Below are 23015 nucleotides of genomic sequence, written 5' to 3'. Positions count from 1 at the left end.
AGTAGGTCCCCTGGCTGGGACTTCTTTGTAATGTTCAACAGCCTCCTTAGCCCCACATTTAGGGTTGTCTGCATTACTACCCTCAAGGAATGTCACTTTTCTTCCTACTGCCTATCTCATTAAATCTTAGATCAAGAAATACCTCCTCTAAGAAATCTTCCCAACTAGGTATCATCCATATTCCAATTTACCAGCCCAAACCTCAAACATTTTTCTCTATACACATACCCTTTTTGAATACCATATTTCCTTATGCACATTGTAAAATCTCTGTCTGAACCAAGTTAACTAGAATACTAAATTAATACCCTATATTTGTCTTGTGGAAAAAAGGTCAGTCACATAAAAGGTAATTAATATCTATAATTTAATACAAAAACTAACTGCCCTCTTCAGGACTTGATCCTTATTTAACCTTCTCTCCTACATCTTCTCCATCTCTACCCACATTCTGAACTTATGGGTTTAGAACATGGCATTCTAACCTTCTCTCCTACACCTTCTCCATCTCTACCCACATTCTGAACTTATGAGTTTAGAACATGGCATTCTGTCTAACCCAGACACACCTAGGTGTTTTGAAGAGAAGCATCAGAATGCCAAAGACAGAGATCTTAAGAGCATCAAGAGAGAAAAGACAGATGATGGCAATTGGACTAACAGAAGCCAGAGGATATTGGGGGGTGGGGGCATTATAACTCAATCTAGAGTTCTGTATCCTGAAATTTCTTTCAAGAATGAAAATGAAATAAAATAATTTTCAAATTAACAAAAACAGAGTTTACAACCAATAGACCTTACTTAACCAAAGGAACTTCTAAAGCATAGTACTTCAGGAGGAAGAAGAAAATTGACACCAGAAAAGAGGTCTTAGATGCAAGAAGAATTGGCAAGCAAACACACTGGCAAACAGGTAGGTAAATCTGGACAAATATGACTCTACAAAACAACAGCATATAATATGTGAATTTAAAAATAATTCAAAGGAGAGCTAAAATACTCTACTTTCAAAATTGGCATGCAACCTAGATGCAGGATTATTACCATTAGAAATTTCTAAGGTTCTTGATTTGTCTAAGAGGGAGTTAGAGATGGTGGTTAAATTTAGGTCTTGTCACAGTAAGTATGTATGCTAAAATTTCAATAGTAACCACTAAAAAAACCAGAGAGTATATAATTTCCAAATCACTATCAAGAAAATAAAACCCACAACCAATCAGTTAATCAAAAAAAGAAAAAAGAAAGACATAGTAAAAGCAGGACAAACAGACATGTTAATAGTTATAAAAAACATAAATGACTAAATTTATCAGTTAAAAGCTAGATAGTATCAAATAGGATTGTGATAAAGATTCAATTAACCAGAAGGTTATACTAATTCTACACCTCACAACGTAGCCTAAAACTATATAAAGCAAAAATTGTTAGTTCTACAGTAAGAAATTTAAATATCTACCACCGACATTGGAAATTTCAACACATCTTTCTTAGTAATTAATAGATCAAACAGACAAAATGCTATTAAGGAGATAGAAGATTCAAAAACAAAAGTAACAAACTGAATTTAATAAATAAAATCAAAATCTTAAGTTCAACTCTTGGAACATATACCTAAATTGAAGCACATTGTAAAGTAAATGTCAAAAAATTTTTTAATAGCATCCACCATTGAGAGGACCTTCAAGATGGTGGAGGAGTAAGATGTGGAGATCACCTTCCTCCCCACAAATACATCAAAAATACATCTAAAGGTGCAACAACTCCTAAAGAACACCTACTGAACGCTGGCAGAAGACCTCAGACTTCCCCAAAGACAAGAAACTCCCCACGTAGCTGGGTAGGGAAAAAGAAAAAACAGAGACAAAAAAATAGGGAGGGGACCTACACCTCTGGGAGGGAGCTGTGAAGGAGGAAAAGTTTCCACACACTAGGAAGCCCCTTCACTGGTAGAAATGGGAGTGGGCTTGGGGGAAGCTTTGGAGCCATGGAGGAGAGCACAGCAATAGGGCTGCAGAGGGCAAAGCGGAGAGATTCCCGCAAAGATGATTGGGGCCAACCAGCACTCACCAGCCTGAGAGGTTTGTCTGCTCACCCACCAGGACAGGTGGGGGCTGGGAGCTGAGGCTCGGGCTTCGGAGGTCAGATCCCAGGGAGAGGACAGGGGTTGGCTGCGTGAACACAGCCGGAAGGGGGCTAGTGCGCCACAGCTAACCAGGAGGGAGTCCGGGAAAAAGTCTGGAACTTCCTAAGAGTCAAGAGACTGTTGTTTTGGGGTGCACGACGAGAGGAGATCCAGAGCACTGCCTAAAAGAGCTTCAGAGACAGGTGTGAGCCACGGCTATCAGCGCGGACACCAGAGACAGGCATAAAATGCTAAGGCTGCTGCTGCAGCCACCAAGAATCCTGTGTACAAGCACAGGTCACTATCCACACCTCCCCTCCCGGGAGCCTGTGCAGCCCGCCACTGCCAGGGTCCCATGATCCAGGGACAACTTCCCCAGGAGAACAAACACCTCAGGCTGTTGCAATATCACACTGGCCTCTGCCGCCGCAGGCTCGTGCCGCATTCTGTACCCCTCTCTCCCCCGGCCTGGGTGAGCCAGAGCCCTCTAATCAGCCCTCCTTTAACCCCCTCCTGTGTGGGTGAAGAACAGATGTCAGAGTGCGACCTACATGCAGAGGTAGGGCCAAATCCAAAGCTGAAACCCAGGAGTTGTGCGGACAAAGAAGAGAAAGGGAAATTTCTCCGTGCAGCCTCAGGAACAGCAGATTAAATCTTCACAATCAACTTGATATACCCTGCATCTGTGGAATACCTGATTAGACAATGAGTCATCCCAAAATTGCGGTGGTGGACTTTGGGAGCAACTGTAGACTTCGAGTTTGCTGTATACGACTGACTAGTTTCTGATTTTTATGTTTAACTTAGTATGGTTTTTAGCGCTTGTTACCATTGGTGGATTTGTTTATTAGTTTGGTTGCTCTCTTCTTTTTTTAAAAAAATTACTTTAAAAATATGTTTATTTTAATTATTTTTTATTTTAAAAACTTTATTTTATTTTATTTTTCTTTCCTTCTTTTTTTTCTTCCTTTTCTTCTGAGCTGTGTGGCTGACAGGGTTTTGGTGCTCTGGCCGGGTGTCAGGCTTGTGCTGCTGAGGTGGGAGAGCCGAGTTCAGGAAATTGGACCATCAGAGACCTCCTGGCCCCACGTAATATCAATCGGCGAGAGTTCACCCAGAGATCTCCATCTCAACGTGAAGACCCAGCTCCACTCAATGACCAGCAAGCTCCAGTGCTGGACACCCCATGCCAAACAACTAGAAAGACAGGAACACAACCCCACCCATTAGCAGAGAGGCTGCCTAAAATCATAATAAGTTCACAGACATCCCAAAACACACCACTGGACATGGTCCTGCCCACCAGAAAGACAAGATCCAGCTTCATCCACCAGAACACAGGCAACCAGTCCCCTCCACAAGGAAGCCTACACAACCCACTGAACCAACCTTACCCACTGGGGGCAGACACAAAAAACAACGGGAATTACGAACTTGCAGGCTGCAAAAAGGAGACCCCAAACACAATAAGTTAAGCAAAATGGAAAGACAGAGAAATACCCAGCAGATGAAGGAGCAAGGTAAAAATCCACCAGGCCAAACAAATGAAGAAGAAATAGGCAGTCTACCCAAAAAAGAATTCAGAGTAATGATAGTAAAGATGATCCAAAATCTTGGAAATAGAATGGAGATAATACAAGAAACATTTAACAAGGACCTAGAAGAACTAAAGAGCAAACAAACAGAGAGGAACAACACAATAAATGAAATTAAAAATTCTCTAGCAGTAATCAATAGCAGAATAACTGAGGCAGAAGAACGGATATGTGATCTAGAAGATAAAATAGTGGAAACAACTACCACAGAACAGAATAAAGAAAAAAGAATGAAAAGAATTGAGGACAGTCTCAGAGACTTCTGGGACAACATTAAATGCCCCAACATTTGAATTATAGGGATCCTAGAAGAAGAGAAAAAGAAAGGGACTGATAAAATATTTGAAGAGATTATAGTTGAAAACTTCCCTAATATGGGAAAGGAAATAGTCAATCAAGTCCAGGAAGTGCAGAGAGTCCCATACAGGATAAATCCAAGAAGAAACATGCCAAGAAACATATTAATCAAACTATCAAAAATTAAATACAAAGAAAAAATATTAAAAGCAGCAAGGGAAAAACAACAAATAACATACAAGGGAATCCCCATAAGGTTAACAGCTGATCTTTCAGCAGAAACTCTACAAGCCAGAAGTGAGTGGCAGGACATACTTAAAGTGATGAAAGGGAAAAACTTACAACCAAGATTACTCTACCCAGCAAGGATCTCATACAGATTCAACAGAGAAATTTAAACTTTTACAGACAAGAAAAAGCTAAGAGAATTCAGTACCACCAATCCAGGTTTACAACAAATGCTACAGGAACTTCTCTAGGCAGGAAACACAAGAGAAGGAAAAGACCTACAATAACAAACCCAAAACAATTAAGAAAATGGTAATGGGAACATACATATTGATAACTACCTTAAATGTAAATGGATTAAATGCTCCAACCAAAAGACATAGACTGGCTGAATGGATACAAAAACAGGACCTGTATATATGCTGTCTACAAGAGACCCATTTCAGACATAGGGACACATACAGACTGCAAGTGAGGAGGTGGAAAAACGTATTCCATGCAAATGGAAATCAAAAGAAAACTGGAGTAGTAATTCTCATATTAGACAAAATAGACTTTAAAATAAAGACTATTACAAGAGACAAAGAAGGACACTACATAATGATCAAGGGATCAATCCAAGAAGAAGATATAGGAATTGTAAATATTTATGCACCCAACGTAGGAGTACCTCAATACAAAAGGAAAATGCTAACAGCCATAAAAGGGGAAATTGACAGTAACATAATCATAGTAGGAGATTTTAATAACACCCCACTTTCACCAATGGACAGATCATCTAAATTGAAAATAACTAAGGAAACACAAGCATTAAATGACACATTAAACAAGATGGACCTAACTGATATTTTTAGGACATTCCATCCAAAAACAACAGAATACACTTTCTTCTCAAGTGTTCACGGAACATTCTCCAGGATAGATCACACCTTGGGTCACGAATCAAGCCTTGGTAAATTTAAGAAAATTGAAATCATATCAAGCATCTTTTCCAACAACAATGAGACTAGATATCAATTACATGAAAAAAACTGTAAAATATACAAACACATGGAGGCTAAACAATATGCTACTAAATAACCAAGAGATCACTGAAGAAATCAAACAGGAAATCAAAAAATACCTAGAAACAAATGACAATGAAAACACAATGACCCAAAACGTATGGGTTGCAGCAAAAGCAGTTCTAAGAGGGAAGTTTATAGCAATACAATCCTACCTCAAGAAACAAGCAACATCTCAAATAAACAATCTAACTTACACCTAAAGCAATTAGAGAAAGAAGAACAAAAACCCCCCAAATTTAGCAGGACAGAAATCATAAAGATCAGATCAGAAATAAAGGAAAAAGAAATGAATGAAACAATAGCAAAGATCAATAAAACTAAAAGTTGGTTCTTTGAGAAGATAAACAAAATTGATAATCCATTAGCTACACTCATCAAGAAAAAAAGGGAGAAGGCTCAAATCAATAGAATTAGAAATGAAAGAGGAGAAGTAACAACTGACACTGCAGAAATACAAAGGATCATGAGAGATTACTACAAGCAACTATATGCCAATAAAATAGACAACCTGAAAGAAATGGACAAATTCTTAGAAAGGCACAACCTTCTGAGACTGAACCAGGAAGAAACAGAAAATATAAACAGACCAATCACAAGCACTGAAATTGAAACTGTGATTAAAAATCTTCCAACAAACAAAAGCCCAGGACCAGATGGCTTCACAGGCCAATTCTATCAAACATTTAGAGAAGAGCTAACACCTACCCTTCTCAAACTCTTCCAAAATATAGCAGAGGAAGGAACCCTCCCAAACTCATTCTACAAGGCCACCATCACCCCGATACCAAAACTAGACAAAGATGTCACAAAAAAAGAAAACTACAGGTCACTATCACTGATGAATATAGATGCAAAAGTCCTCAACAAAATACTATCAAATAGAATCCAACTGTACATTAAAAGGATCATACACCATGATCAAGTGGGATTTATCCCAGGAATTGAAGGATTATACAATATATGCAAATTAATAAATGTGATACACCATATTAACAAATTGAAGGATAAAAACCATATGATCATCTCAATAGATGCAGAAAAAGTTTCCGACAAAATTCAACACCGATTTATGATAAAAACTCTCCAGAAAGTGGGCATAGAGGGAACCTACCTCAACGTAATAAAGGCCATATACAACAAACCCACAGCAAACATCATTCTCAATGGTGAAAAGCTGAAAGCATTTCCTCTAGGATCAGGAACAAGACAAGGATGTCCACTCTCACCACTATTATTCAACATAGTTTTGGAAGCCCTAGCCATGGCAGTCAGAGAAGAAAAAGAAATAAAAGAATACAAATTGGAAAAGAAGAAGTAAAACTGTCACTCTTTGCAGATGATGTGATACTATACATAGAGAATCCAAAAGATGCTACCAGAAAACTACTAGAGCTAATCAATGAATTTGGTTAAGTAGCAGGATACAAAGTTAATGCACAGAAATCTCTTGCATTCCTGTACACTAATGATGGAAAATCTGAAAGAGAAATTATGGAAACACTCCCATTTACCACTGCAACAAAAAGAATAAAATACCTAGGAATAAACCTACCTAGGGAAACAAAAACCTGTATGCAGAAAACTATAAGACACTGATGAAAGAAATTAAATATGATACCAACAGATGGAGAGATATACCATGTTCTTGGATTGGAAGAATCAGTATTGTGAAAATGACTATATTATCCAAAGCAATCTACAGATTCAATGTAATCCCTATCAAATTACCAATGGCATTTTCTATGGAGCTAGAACAAATCATCTTCAAATTTGTATGGAGACACAAAAGACCCCAAATAGCCAAAGCAGTCTTGAGGGAAAAAAGCGGAACTGGAGGAATCAGACTTCCTGACTTCAGACTATAGTACAAAGCTACAGTAATCAAAACAATGTGGTATTGGCACAGAAGCAGAAACATAGATCAATGGAACAAGATAGAAAGCCCAGAGATAAACCCATGCACCTATGGTCAACTAATCTATGAGAAAGGAGGCAAAGATAGACAATGGAGAAAAGACAGTATCTTCAATAAGTGGTGCCAGAAAACAGGACAGCTACATGTAAAAGAATGAAATTAGAACACTCCCTAACACCATACACAGAAATAAACTCAAAATGGATTCAAGACTTAAATGTAAGGCTGGACACTATAAAACTCTTAGAGGAAAACATAGGAAAAACACTCTTTGACATAAATCACAGTAAGATCTTTTTTGATCCACCTCCTAGAGTAATGGAAATAAAAACAAAAATAAACAAATGGGACCTAATGAAAGTTCAAAGCTTTTGCACAGCAAAGGAAACCATAAACAAGACGAAAAGACAACCCTCAGAATGGGAGAAAATATTCGCAAACGAATCAACAGACAAAGAATTAATCCTCAAAATATATAAACAGCTCATGCAGCTCAATATTAAAGAAACAAACAACCCAATTCAAAAATGGGCAGAAGACCTAAATAGACATTTCTCCAAAGAAGACATACAGATGGCCAAGAAGCACATGAAAACCTGCTCAACATCACTAATTACTAGAGAAATGCAAATCAAAACTACAATGAGGTATCACCCCACACCAGTTAGAATGGGAATCATCAGAAAATCTACAAACAACAAATGCTAGAGAGGGTGTGGAGAAAAGGATACCCTGTTGCACTGTTGGTGGGAATGTAAATTGATACAGCCATTATGGAGAACAGTATGGACGTTCCTTAAAAAGTTAAAAATAGAACTACCATATGATCCAGCAATCCCACTACTGGGCATATACCCCAAGAAAACCATAATTCAAAAAGACACATGCACCCCAATTTTCGTTGCAGCACTATTTACAATAGCCAGGTCATGGAAGCAACCTAAATGCCCATTGACAGATGAATGGATAAAGAAGATGCGGTACATATATACAATGGAATATTACTCAGCCATTAAAAGGAAGGATATTGAGTAATTTGTTGAGACAGGATGGATCTAGAGACTGTCATACAGAGTGAAGTAAGTCAGAAAGAGAAAAACAAATATCGTTTATTAACACATATATGTGGAACCTAGAAATATGGTACAGATGAACCGGTTTGCAGGGCAGGAGTTGAGACCCAGATGTAGAGAACAAACGTATGGACACCAAGGTAGGAAAACCGTGGTGGGGTGGGGATGGTGGTGTGCTGAATTGGGCGATTGGGATTGACATGTATACACTGCTGTGTATAAAATTGATGACTAATAAGAACCTGCAGTATAAAAAACAAACAAACAAAAGCAACTCATACTAAACTTTCTTTGGGTTATTTGTATGGAAATATGTTAATATAAATGTTTCAGACATTACATGAAATTTCTAAAAATTTTATATTTTCTGGTATAATGTTATAAGTCATAATTCTAGTTATTACTTTAAAATGTATATCTCAGAAATAACTAAATTTCCTTGTCAATTGCATTATTATGAACTTTCATCAAATCTTTAACTGTGGTCATTTTTAAGTCTTTTGTCATTTACAGACAATTCTGTGTGTACTCTGATGCTTTCGCAAAAATGTTCCTCTAGAAAGGTTTCATCTTTAAGGAATTCATGGAAAAGACTGACTAGTACAGGTTTCTGGTAACTGACTATACTGCTGAATTGAATGAATAAGCATTTTCAGAACTCTAATGGGAAACTGATGAACTCATAAAAGTGCTAATAAAAGATCAAGATAAAAAAAATTAATTACATGGGACTGAGTGAACTGATGAGGATGATTATAATTTTTGTAACTTTCTATTTGAATAATTAAAAAAAAAAGGCCCCGTGAGAGGGATTTCTCATGTACTTTGTAACTGGTGCAAAGGAAGTAGGAAGTAGGATGCAGATTAGAGTTTGTATTTGCAAGTTAAAGAGAAGGGTTGAATCAGGGCAGGGTCCTCCCCAGCCTCCCTTACCTTCTCACAGTACCAGCCTCTATTGGCTCCCACATTGCCATGTCCGATGGAGACCCGGCTCAATGGGCTGAGGAGGACAGCCAGCTCGATGTTGAAGATGTCTCTGCGGCCACGGCCAAACACACCGCCCTCCAGGAAGATTTTCCCACTGTTCTTATTCCCTCTGGCCCCGAACATGACCAGGTAGATTTTGGATTTGGTCCCAGCACCCCGGACGTCCCCAGTGAAGACGGTGACAATATATGAGATGGCTGGTATGGAAACAACAGGGGGAAGGAGAGGGTTCAGTGCAAGCTGACAACAATATCCTACCCACCTTCTCCGCCACCTGACCACACCTCCCTAGGCCCTCCCTCTGCTGTACATCCCCATCCCCCTAAGTCCTCCTCCCCCAGATGACATCCAGTGCCCCTTTCCACTTCACTTTATCTTTTTTGGAGTTGGTGTGTCAGTGCATCTGAGTTTAGGAACAAACTGCAGGTTACAGGAAGCTGCCAGCCCCCATTACAGGAAACTAACAAAGAGAAGGAAGAGCTTGGGTTGGTTAAGAATAGTACTTATTATTAATGCTAATTACCATGTGCATATTATTAATAGCTGCCAGATGAATTCTATTATGTCTCATTTAATTAGAATAGTCAACTCGATTAAGAGAGATTTATATTCAGGACTATCTGATTCATGGAGCTTGCTCTTTTGCACATAACTTAAAAACATAACTCTTTTTTTTTTTTAATTTATTTATTTATTTTTGGCCGTGTTGGATCTTCGTCTCTGTGCACAGGCTTTCTCTAGCTGCGGCAAGCGGGGGCCACTCCTCATCGCGGTGCGCGGGCCTCTCATTGTTGTGGCTTCTATTGTTGTGGAGCACAGGGTCCAGATGCGCAGGCTCAGCAGTTGTGGCTCACAGGCCTAGCCGCTCCGCAGCATGTGGGACCCTCCCAGACCAGGGCTCAAACCCATGTCCCCTGCATTGGCAGGCAGATTCTTAACCACTGCGCCACCAGGGAAGCCCTAAAAACATAACTCTTAATAGAGGACACTAATGTCCTCCTTTACCACCTGAGGTGGTGGGATGCGGAAGATTGAGGGAGGGAGAGGACATTGTGGGTTGGACCATTTGGGGTTTTGGTCAGTCAGAAGGCAATGTGAGGACATGGAGTTCTGGGGAAGAGCCAGCAAGAGGAGATTAAACTCTGAGATGAGACAGACTAAAGGAAAACACCAAAGACAAACATTTGAACAGGAAACCATAGGAAATTCTGCTAAGGTGTGGTCTGCCTTTTTTCACACTGTCCCAGAGTCTAAGGCAAGTGGTACTTTAAGCCTTGTTAGTCCCCCACCTCCCTTTCATCCTACCCCCATCCCCTGATCTCAGAGAAACAAAATGTCTTTGGGAGATAGCACATGCAACCACATGGATGCATTATTCATTCATACATTCGCACTTTCCCTTGCTCAACAAACATTTACCGAGTGCTTACTCTATGACAGGCCTTGGGAGACTATGAAGATAAAAAGGAATAGCCACTGCCCTCAAAGAGTGGGTGTCCAGCTTTACTTCACAGCACATGGACAGATGGTGTTCTCACACTAGACATTCTGTCATAGCCTAGGTTGTCAGCAATTCCAGCCTCTCACTGTCATTTCTCCTCGTCTACCACTGGAAGCAAGTAATAGTAACACAGTTAAAGGGGGCATATTAAATCTGCTCTAGTGGATGTTTTAAGTAAATAATTTTCAAACTATAGAATGCAAAGTCGTGACACACCCGACAACGTGGCACCCCTCACCCAGGCCAAGGCGCCATAATGCCATGGTTGAAAAGCACTGGAGCAGAGGAGCATTGGTTTCCTAAACAATAGCAGTCACGTTCTTCCCAAAATGTCTGGAGCAAGAGAAGGGAGAGATGGCCCTGTCTAGAGGGGGTAGGGGAAGTTTCAGAGGAAGTGACTGGCAGCAGGAATTTGAGAAGCAGAAAGAAGAGAAATGGCGTAACAGGCTGAGGAGAAAGCATATTCCGAAGAGAAAGGAAGAGAAAGAGTAAGGCCAGCAGCTAAGGGGAAGGGAGAGGGAAGCATGTGGGTGAGGTGGGGGGAACAGGGAGAGGGGGTAGGTGTGGGAAAGAGTGAAAGGTGTGCAGCTCGGGGGAGGGAGAGGGAGTGTGTGTGGAAGTGGTAGTAGAAGATGTTGAAAGATGCTGCTGAAATGGTCAATTGGAGCCCAATCGTGGAGCAATTTTATCTTATACCCCAGAACTTGGACTCATTCCCTCTGCAGTGGGAGCCATGGGAGGGTCTGTCCCAGAGCATGTTCTCAGCTGTGTGCGTTCACCAACATTGATATTCTGGAACATCTATGAACTTCCATGCTGGGAGCTTCAGGTTTTCCATGGAACTCACACAGGGTAGAGATTTAGGAGGCAGACCAAATCCTGGATTGGTCACTTATCAGCTGTGTGACCTGGAACAGGTCTCCTAGCTTGTGACTCAATTTCCTCTACTGTGAAATGGGAACAGTAACCGTTCCCCTACTATAGGGTTGTTGTGAGTATTAGAGGAATGACATGAGTCAGGTGCCTAGAGAGAGTCTGCCATATAGGAAGCACTCAGTACTAGGAGGAGGTAAGGGTCAGTCAACATCCTCATAAATACCCACATGTGTCGGGAGTTCACACCCCGGCTCCATCCTGTGCATAACTTCTCTTGCCCTGGGAAGTCAGTGTCTGCTCAGGGGCACCTTCTCATCACCTCTGGTATCAGCAGAGCCCCAGACTCCAGCCCAGGGGGACAGAACACTTTCAGGGGCAGCAGGAATGTTGTCTAAAGACATGGCTGCTTCCCACTTGGTTGCAGGCCTCCAGACCCACAGATGAGAACATTGACCCTCAGGCAGAAAGTGAAATATTAGCCAATTGGGCCTCCCCTTTCTTCTGTCCTACCTGTGGTCTCAGCTCCAGCCACTAAGATATCCCTCTGAATTTTGCCATCGTCTTCATCCAAGGCCAGCCAGCGGTTAAGAGGGAAATCATATTTTCTTTTATTCCCAATATCTTCAATGACAATCTGGGAAGAAGAAGAGAGGGAAGGAAGGTTAAGTGTCATTGAGGTCACACCTGGTGACCAAATCCATTCCTCCATCACTTGAGTGAACTCCAAGTATACTTTCTCATCTTCCTCGTGGCCCAAGGAAAGCTTATCACAAGGACACACCTGTTGTCAGGAAAACCTTGCAAAGCACTGAGAGTCAAACAGGAATGACTGACAATTAACTCCTTGAATTACTGAGTCTTGTTCCCTCCTCTGCTAAGGATCATTAAAAAAAATGCTATGCAAGAAACTTAGCAGGATGGACCCTGTGAGACTGAGGTGCTAGAACTGGAAGCCTGGATTTACAGACAGCATCAAGACCACCATCTTCCTCATCTGCTGAAGATTGGGATTCTGACCTTCTTGCTGAGAAGCAGAGTCCACATAAAGGGAACTACAAGCCCTGAATCTGGCACACAGAATCCCAGTATCTGGTGGCCAGGTTGGAAAAGGTCAGCCGCTGACAGTGAAGTTAGGAGAACTGAGCATCCTTGAAGCCCCCATGGGGGCTCACATGTGAGCTATGTTGGTGAGGCTGAGATAAATGTGTCTTCTAGAGCTCACCAAGGAGCTGAGGGGCCCTCCTAAAATGTCCCAGGAACATCCAGCTGAAAACTCACTCTAAGATAAGTGTGATCATCAATAACCAGACCAAGTCCTCCAGTCATAATGGGAAGGCAGATGCATCTGGTGACAGACAGGGTGAGTTGGAAAGTAAAAATATCTGCCCAGGTACTCCCAGGACTGCCTGACAGAGTGGGGCTCTGATTCTCAGTGAAAGACTCACTTCCTAAGATCAAAGTGTCTGTAGTGTGGAAATAGGGCATGTCTTGGTCTGCCTAAAGGCACCTCACCTTGTTCTAATGCAATGTTCAACAAGGAATCTTCTGGGCTAAGAGCTGAACTCCTGAATATACCACCCACCAGAGAGGGGTGAGTGGCCTGAGCCAGTGGCCAGGACCAGCCGTCCCACCAGGGTTCTCTCTCCAGATACATCAGCATTTAAGCTCTGGTTTATAAATCAGTCCCTTGTAAGTTTGGTTGGTGTGAGTCAGCCTTCAGAGCTTGCTGATTTCTATCGAGTGTCTGTACTTTCAGAGCTGAGTGCCTGGAGACCTCTGTGGCCTGTCCAGAAGGGGTTCTGCCTTGAAAGGAAGTCCAGCCACTCCCAATTCATGTATCTGCACATTTCTCTATGTCTTTCCTCTCCCAGGGTTGAGGCTGTGGGGAGATTGGGGAGCCAAGGATCTGGGCTATACCTCCTGACCCCCTTTACACTGACCCTCACAGGGTTGGAAAAGCAAGGTGAAGAAAGAAAAGACTTAGTTTATCAGATAAGCTGTCAAGTCTACTAATCGACAGATATACAGATTCACCATTTCTGTCTTTAAATGTTCACAGACTGGTGTGCCAGCCATAATTCCAAGAGCAAATGACAAAACACCCTCACAGTTCACAAAGATGTCATCAATAAAGGGCCTTCTCCTGGCCTGATAGCTGATGGACATTCCTGGCTTGAGAAGTTCAGCTAATCTGAAAAATAGAATGTGTTGCCATTAAATAACTCTGTAGGACTAAAGTAGCTTGCACAGCTGAACCACAAAGGGAAGAGAAAATATATGAATGAATATTTGAATAACCAACAAGATTCTAAAAATCAGACATTCTGAAATCACAAAGAAAGGCTGAGACATAAACACTTAAGCACTGATATAAAAAGTATAAAAGTCCTGGAAGAGTTCTGGAAAGTTTCCAAATGAGTATTGAAATATATAAACAATTACTGATGACATCTGTTAGTCCCAAGGTCTGCAGGATAAGGCTGGAGGAGGCTGGCTCCCAGAGGGTGGAACATTTTGGAACACATCTAGTAGCAAATGGTGAGTGCTGTAGGAAGGAGCAGAGAGGTGAGATGTGGAAGGAGCCTACGTCGGCACAGGAAGATTGTCCAGGGGGACGTGGCAGAGGACTCTCCCAAAGGCATTCTGGCCTCTGCAGATATGGGTCCTGTTGCTTGGGACCCATGACCCCTGTTGCTTAAAGGATATTAGTAAGGGCCCCTCTGGGGGAGAACAAGCAGCTTTACCACTTGTGTTCACAAGTTGCCCAGACATCCCTGGGTTTTCATAAAGTTCCTTTTAAGAACTCAAGACAGCTCAGGAATGGATTTTGCTAACAGAATGAAATGGTGGTGCTCCCTCCAGACCACAGTTTCACAGTCTGTCGTTCTGGCAGAGACAACTGTAAAATAAGACTGGAAAGACAGAGTGGCCTTTATCATGAATGATAGAAGCACACACCTTGAGTGTGTGTGTGAGAGACAGACAGACAGACAGAAGCAATAACCTAATGGAAGACAAGAACTGTTATCTCCTGGAGGAATATTCTCACCTGCAGACAAGCCTATAGGCTGGGCTGACCTTCTAAGAAGCAAGAGGGAAACCAGGGGACATGAGCCCTTGGGAGGCGAGATGGCAGCCAGACAAGGGGGCCTGTCCACGGTGCAGCCCGCTCTGTCCTGCAGCAACAGGGACAGAGCAGTTACAAGGCGAGACCACCGTTACAAAAAGCCAAGAAGGATAAATCAACCGCGAAAAAGAGGAGGAAAAGATGAAGCTGCCAAGCAGGGGTTCTTTCTTTCTTGTTCTCTCCAGATGGTTCACAGACACATCCAAGCAGTCCAGGACACGGGGGCCTGCATTTCCTCCCGCACAGGGTAAACATGTCTGTGTGAGCACATGGGGTTTGTCTTGGAGTCGATACCTTGCAGATCAGTGTAGAGAGTCAACCATGACTCACAGCAGCTCTCCCTCCTCCATATGGGAATAATTTCCACCAACTTTCCATAACCTGATTGGAGTGGAGACCCATTCTGGGCAGAAGAAACAAACCCCACACACATAGGGCAATCTGGAGAAGCTGAAGGGTCTCCTCCTTCCCGCCCACGTGCCGAGGTGCCTGAGATGCAGACAGTCTGGGTGATCCACAGTGTTCCCTCTCTGTATCAGCCACGGGGCAGGAAATGAATGCAAGACCTATCCCTGTTTCCAATCATCCCTTTGAAAATGCATATCTGTTATCCAGTAAAGGTGGCCCTTGCTTGACTCATAAGCAGTCATCGCCACTTTCCAGAACCACTATTGAGCTGTGGTTTACATTTGGAGTTCTTAGATCATAGGGCAAGGGGCAGATAGGTTTTGACACAGGAGAAGATAAAAGAGGATTACTTTGGAGTTTACAAACCTACTTGGAAAAAAACCTTGGCATCCAGGGCTTAGCAGGGGAGACCTGGTGTCATGGAAGAACAAGGGAATGTTCTATGGGGGGAACAAAGCTCAGCGAAGGAAGGGGGGTCAGTGTCCTCCTCCTTCCCCACACACTCTGCACCTCACTCATCACACTGCAATACTGTGTCAATTACTGTGTAACATACCACAAATATGAGTCATGGTAAATGACAGCATTTGAATGGTGACACCCGCAATGCTCTCGCCCTTTCCTCTACACTTCATCCCTCCCCTCTGAGCCTGCCCACACACCCACTCCTTCATTACTGCCTCGGCTGCCTCATTCAATAAAGACCTTTGATGGCTTATTCTGATCAGTGCCTGCGATGGTCCTGCCCTCACCTTCTTCCTGACATTATTTCTCAGTTCTCTGAGCCCTGTGCCCTGGTCCAGTTATTTAGTATCCCTGTGTCACCTTCCAGCTGCCCCTCATCTGTCATCCCCTCTGCCCAAAGGAGTCCTCCTCCCTGCTCCTCCTGGCAAAGCCCTGCCCATCTTCATGGCCCAGCTCCAACGGACCCTCCCTGAAGCCTTCTCTGTTGCTCAATCAGGCACAACTCACCCAACATTTTTTTTGTACCTCACGTAAGACTCATCTCATCCTGCTTCGTATTAAAGTTGGGGTGATTCTGTTTTCTGATTTTCAAACTGGGAAATTTGGTTTGATCAACACATGTGGGACACTTAGGACAGAATGTTTGTTCACTGAAAGCTGGACTTTTCCTGAAGTTTTGGAATATAAGGTTAAAGTAAGTAACCTGCCTTATAGTAAGGAAGTATTCAGGAACTCGCCTTGTCTCTTTTAGAAGCAGAACCATGTTCACTGCAACAGCTGCAGTTGGTAGCTCAGGGCCTAGGATATAATAATCAATCAGTAAATGTTTGTTGAATGTTGAGTATAAATTGGTGACATGAGGCCATGTTGGGCTTCCTGAGGTCCCTGAAATCTGTTCATTAGCCTCTGTCTCCTCTTCCTGTTAGAGCCAGTGGTACTGGTTGAACTTACGCTCCCTAAGGCATGCGGCAGGCGATCCATCCAATTCTGGATTTTCTAATGCATGACACAGTGGAGAGAGTCCAGACTCAGAGTCCACAGGACCTGGGGCAGGTCCCAGTACTGTCACTGAAGAGCTGTGGGGCCTCAAGCAAGTCCTCTACTGAAGCAGATGGGCCAAGGGCAAGGCCCACTGGCAGCGTAATGTTCCATCCCGTGACTCTTGCTCTTTTGTGGTGATCATTGAGTTGAACTGATCAGTTGAGTCAGTCACAATTGTTGGACTAAGCAGACACGGGGACCCAAGCCATGTGCAAAGCCTGGGGGAGGGAGGATGCCAGCCCCGGAGAGGGGATAAAGAACAGGGGGCTGAGGAACACACATGGGCAATTGACTAAGGAAGAAGAGGAGGGAGATGACTTATGAAGGGGTTAATAATATTGGTTTTCAGATTTATCCCACCAAGCCCTCACACATAAATACCAAAGGAGCAGTTGTCATGTGATGTCCAAGGCAACCAACCGGGCAACTTCGAGAATGGGAGCACTTACTGTGCAAGTGTCAAATTTGGAAACGCAGACAATTTAACAGCATTTTAATTAGTGTCTCTGTGGAGGTTAGGTGAGGAGGGGGCAGCGTGGAGACCCAGTCAAGAGGGAAGGCAGGAGGTGAGGGCTGGCTATGCATTGTGTAGTCACAAAGCGATGAGAGGTGGCCCAGGGTTTCCTCTAGCCTCTGGTTTTCAGCTTGAGCCCACCCTACCTGGGACCTAAAACCCTCCTTCCTCCTCTCTCATCGTAATTCTTCCTTCAGGAAAATATCTAGTAAATCCAGGTGTTCTGACCTGCAAAATTCCTGAATTATTTTTATGTCTTATCCCCAAGGAGCATTTTGGTTTGGCTTACATTAAAGGAACAGACTGTTAGGAGTTCTTCAGAAGCCAGTGAACCTTTGGAGGGACACCCACTTTGGCACTCGGGGGACAGGTGGGGACCTGACAACCAGGCCCTGAACTTGCCCCTACACATAACACTGGCTCCAAAGAGAATAACCAATCTCACACTGAAAGTAGCCTGCTTGGGCTTCTGGTTTAAAATAGTGTCTGACTAGCAACCAGTAAGAAGAGGAAAAGAAGAAAAGGAAGGCGGAAGAGTAGGAAGGAGGAGGGAGGAAGGAAACATCATTCTGAAGAATCAGAAGAGGAGCAGAACTCTGGAAAGGACTGGATAAAGGATACAGAAAAAGAATTCAAGAAACGGGTATGCTTAATAGAATATAAGAAGATATGGTCTTTATGAACAGGAGTAAACATCTTTAAATAGAAAGGGCTGCAGTGAAAAGGCAATAAAATGATATGAAAGGAGAGCTAGATTACACGGGAAAGGTATCCAGGAAAGCAATACTATACAGCAGCAAATACATCAAAGTTCTTACAATTCTGCATGCCCTTTAACCATCTCCTAGGAATTAATTGTAGGAAATAATCATAGATGTGTATAAAGATAAGCTACAAGAATGTTTGTTGCAGCACAATTTATAGTATCAATAATTTTGAGAAAAAAATTGAAATGTTCAACAAAGGGGAATTGGTTTAATAATTCATGGTATATCTGGGCAATGAAACATTATAGGCATTAAAAATTACATTGTAAAATATCAATGTTATTCTATTTCAATAGCATGGGGAAACAGGCATGTTACACTTGAAAGTAAAAACAAAGCAGTTTGTAAAACATTGTGCTTATTATGAACCCATTATTAAAAATGACATATGTGTATTCATTCACAGAAAAATGTCTGGAGGATATGTAATTTCTGGGTGGTGAAATTATGGTGGTTCAGATTATCTTATTTTTGCTTACTTGTATTTCCTAAACTTTTTACAATAAATATATATTACTTTCGTAAGAAGAAAAAAATAGTTAGAAGAAACATTCAGAATTAAAATGCATATTAATAGTAGAAAGAAATGCAACTGGTAGTGTGAAAAATCAAATCAATAATGAGGTGGGGGAGAATTTGACAAGTTCTTATGGAATGCAAAGAAAATAGAGATGAAAGGAATAAAAGGGAAGCTGAGATCTTTGGAAGACAGAGAGTGGAGATCCAATAAATGGATAACTGGTGCTCCTGAAGAAGAGACCCGAAAAAAGCCATTCAAGTAAGAATCTAGTATATAATAGGAAATCTTTTTTCCGAGCTATAAACAAACAAATAATCCTAGGCATCATGGAAAAGATTCAACTTGTTCCAGGAAAGTTAAAAACAAGGGAAGGAAGGAAGGAAGGAAGGAGGGAGGGAGGGATGGAAGAAGGGAGGAAGGGTGGAAATGGGAGAGGAGGGGAGTAAAGGAGAAGGGAGAGGAGGGGAGAGGAGGGAAGATGAATGAACTAACAAAGACCCTACTCCTAGACATTATCTGGCAAGAATTAAATTATAAATAAAAAGAAAAAAATCCCATAAGCATCCTGGATGAAAAACAAAAAACCACAAAACAGTTTGTCCAGAAAGAAATAAATGTCTGCTTGGCTTCGATGTCAAATTTCAGAAGGTAACAGAACAAGATTTATAATGTTTTAAAGGAAAAAAGTGTTCTCACCCATATATTTCACATCTCGCCAAGCTGCCCTATCCTTTGAGCATGAAGATGACAAAAGGACCTGTTTCGGTGTGCAAACCTGCCTCCTTCACATAGCTCCCGAGAGCATAGGGGGTGAGGGCCCAGGTGATCAAGAAGGGAGCTGCCTTCAAGAAGTACAGCTGCAACGACTACGTCAAGGCCTCCCTCAGGCCCTCGGGTGCACTTTGCAGCTCCTTCCACTACACCTGTGTTTTCATTCAGTCTTCCCTCCCAGGATGAAGGAACTGGGCTGCAAGGTACCTGCTCTGTGCCCCATCCTGGCTGAGGTCCTAAAACACACCTGCCTCCTCTCCCTTGTCTGCCCTGAAGACACACCTCTGCCCGCACATTGGCTCTTTGGGACCTGGACTCCTGCCCCATTTCTTCTCCAATCCAAGCAGCAGTTCCACTTAGCCTCCTGGAACCCTGTTCAGAATTAGGCTGGCTGCCCTTAGGGCCAGGCCAGCCCCCTCTTTCCAAAGGACACTTGGCCATTCCTTGCTTCACTGATTCAGCACCTTGTCCCATGCCAAGAGCTGGGAGATGCCCTCAAGGAACTTTGAGGCTAGTTATGGAGAGACGTGTGGCAGACACTCAAGGATGCTTACTCAACACCCTTTCCAATCAGCTTCTTAGCCTGCTTCTACTATGAGGCTGGAAAGCCTACTTGAAGTCCCAGTTTCCAGCGTAGCTAGGGTGGCCACGTGACACAGGCAAAAGTTCCAAGGAGAGCTTTGTTTCTCTCAAAATAAAGCAAGACTTGCCAGAAAAATGTCTTTCCCCTTTGGTCTTCTCTTTTCTTCCTGCCTAGAACACAGATAAGTGCAGAGAGGTTCCGCAGCCACCACGTGATCGTGAGACAACAAGTTGGAGGAGGAAAGCTGCAGTGCTGAGGATGGTGACACAGCGAGAGACCAGGAGTCTCAGAAAGTGGCTGCACCAGCCCTGAGCTGACCATATCTGTATCTCATGTGAGATGAGAAAAATAAGCCCCTGATCGGTTAACATTGCACTTCAACTTTCTGATACTTGCAGCCAAATATGTTCCTAACTGACACAAGATGATAGATTAAGGAATAACAAAACCTCAACTATCAGACAGCTTCATTCTAAATAGTCAAATTATTATAATCCGAGGGTTTTCTGTTTTTAGGCCATAAGACCTTTTCAAAATATTTTCCAAAATATGTTACACATCAATCTTTTCCTATCATTCTGTGATGAGCTAAATAGATGGAGAGCTCGTGACTAAGGAAAATACATAGTCCATTTTCTAAATGACCTCAGACGTCCATAATTTTTCAATATTCTTTTGGCTTTTTATATCTTCTCTGACTCCCCATTACAGTTCTCAATAACCCTACCAATTACAGTGTGTTTTTTTCCTTCTAATTTTCTGCTATAGGTTTAAAATTACAGGTAGCAAGTTTGCTAGAAGGGATTATAAGCAAGCACTGAGTGAGAATCTGAGGGGTCTTGCCTTCAGAATCAGGGCAGGGCAAGGTAATGCCAGGGACATGAGCTCTCCTCATGAACTTTGAGCCAGATATGTCTTAGCTTCTCAGAAGCCTTTTTGCTTTCTTCTTGATTCTTCACTTTGTCCTGGGTAAGTGAAATCATGAGGACCTGAGATCCAGAAGTTTGAGGTACAAAGCAACAGGCCAAGAGAAGTCACAATGTAGCTTATGATTAAGGTGAAATGAACCGCTACAAGCCCGGCGGGGTTATAGACATTCATGGGAGGGAGAGATTCTGGTGGCCAGAGGGGAAACACTTCATGGTAGAGCCCTGAAGGATGATCAGACCCTGGCTGGGTTCAGATGACAGAAGTGGTCCTTCTAGGAAGGTGATAACACAGGCAAAGCCTTGGAGGCTACTGGGAGGGCAGCATGGTTGGCCAGTGGACTTAGGCAGAAGAGTGGAGACAGATCTAAAGAGGGAAGTTAGGGCTGAAATATAACTTCTGAAGAGCCAGAATTCCTGCCTCTCAGGCCAAGGGACCACAGACAGTCAGCTGAACCCACCTTTGACAGGAGCCAGCCTGCAGACGGCCCCTTGTTATTGTGGCCAACATTGATCTTCATGAGCTGCCCCAGATCCGGGGCATCCACTGTGAACTTGTCTTCCGCTCCCTTTTCAAAGTTGTCCTTTCCATTCTCCAGCCTACGCTCACCTGTATGCACAGACACATGAGAAAGTTACAAAGGAGACCAGAGGACGAGAAAGAAACAGCTCCAGACTTTAATGGGCTGCCCACTGAAGGATGGTTTCAAAAGTCACCACGGTGCGAGGTGGTGGGTTGTGACAGGAGGTATGTGGACACTCTCTGTACTTCCACTCGATTTTGCTGTGAACCTAAAACTGCTCTAAAAAATAAAGTTTATTAATTTAAAAAAAAAGGGCAGCTTCACCCCAAGATCTACGGGCTCCTTAAATCCCTCCAGCCACCAGTCAAGGCCAAGGCTTGCCTTGTGTGTGGCTTGTGCCCAGGACACACAACTGGGCTTCTGATTTCTGCCTTAGCCCAGAGTCGCCACCCTAGTAAACTGATTTGCACCCCCATCCCTGGACCTGAGGCCCTGCCTTGTTTACTGGCTGCTGGCCCTGAACTAGGAACACAACCATGGTCGTTGGTCTAGGGGCTGTGGCTGGGACCCTGACATCAGCCAGCAGGCTTCCTTAGGCCTGACTCCTCTGGAAAACAGTGAAGATGAGTAGCATCAGACACTGCTGGGTGTTTAACACGGTTTCTTCCCTCACTTATTCCACGGCACAATCTAGGAGGGAAGTATTATCAACTCTGTTTTGCAGATGAAGAAACTGAGACTTGGAGAAGCTAAACAACTGGCCAAAAGGCGCACAGGTGTTGAGCACATAGTTAGGACTCGATCTAACCTGTTCCTTCTACTTTTCAGTTTTCCATTATTACCCTCCGAGGCCTACCAGTCACATTAACCCTTACAACCCCACCTAAGCACCAGCCTTTTGCTTATGCTATTCTGTTTTCTTTCTTTTCCAAAATTTGATTCTTTAAATTTTTCTAAATTTTAAATTGGCACACCTCAAACATATAGATAATAATAATAGTCATCCATGTACCCACCACCCAGATGTAAGAGGTATAACAGATATTAACATTTTGTGTAATTAACTTAGGCCTTTCTCTTTTTTAAAGGAAATTAAACATGACGGGTAGGTCTAAAGTCTCATGGTCCATCCCTTCCCCCACCACACCCTCCCACAAACAAACACTATAGTCAACTGGTATCCATTGTTCCCATGAATTTTTGCTTGCACATGTATGTATCCATAAAGAAAATATATTATTTTTGAATGTTTTAGAATTTTACAGAAATAAGATCATAGTGCACATTGCTCTGTCTTAAGATAAGTTCCTTGTCTGTACAATAGGGATGATAAGGGCTCCACCTCATTGGGGCTGCTCTGAGAATTAACTGAATGGATGTGTGCAAAGCCCTTAGAGCAGCGCCTGGAGATGGTAGGTGCTGTATAAGGGACAGGGCCGTTGCTATTGCTCCTGTTACCATCGTCCTATCATCACACACCCTTGTGCAACTTACTTTTTTTTAAGTTAATGTCATGCTTTTGAGATTATTCTGTTGATACTAGTAACAGAATTCGTCCAACTTCTGTATAATAGTCATTGAATGAAGAAAACACTATTATGTGTTCATTCTTTCACCGATGTACATTTGATTGTTTCTAGTTGATTGCTATTGTAAATAGCACTGAATTGGACTCTCTTGTACTTACCTTCTGCTGCCCATTTGTAAG

The 23015-nt window shown here is 42.6% G+C and overlaps 1 protein-coding gene across 3 annotated transcripts in view; it reads right to left on the bottom strand.

Moving 5' to 3' along the window:
* The window catches only part of LOXHD1 (lipoxygenase homology PLAT domains 1), a gene marked incomplete at both ends in the record, with an annotated part of 200986 nt that overhangs the window by 135655 nt on the left and 42316 nt on the right, over positions 1-23015 (bottom strand). For all 3 annotated transcript variants that reach the window (XM_082852690.1, XM_082852691.1, XM_082852692.1), the window contains 3 exons: positions 9231-9481; positions 12172-12295; positions 21245-21393. In XM_082852690.1, the coding sequence (XP_082708816.1) occupies positions 9231-9481; positions 12172-12295; positions 21245-21393 (524 nt within the window). The remainder of the gene's footprint in view (positions 1-9230; positions 9482-12171; positions 12296-21244; positions 21394-23015) is intronic.

Source organism: Leucopleurus acutus (assembly GCF_964270905.1).
Source record: "Leucopleurus acutus genome assembly, chromosome: 13".
NCBI lineage: Eukaryota > Metazoa > Chordata > Mammalia > Artiodactyla > Delphinidae > Leucopleurus > Leucopleurus acutus.
The sequence above is the reverse complement of the archived record's forward strand: the minus strand, read 5'-3'. Positions and strand labels throughout refer to the sequence as shown.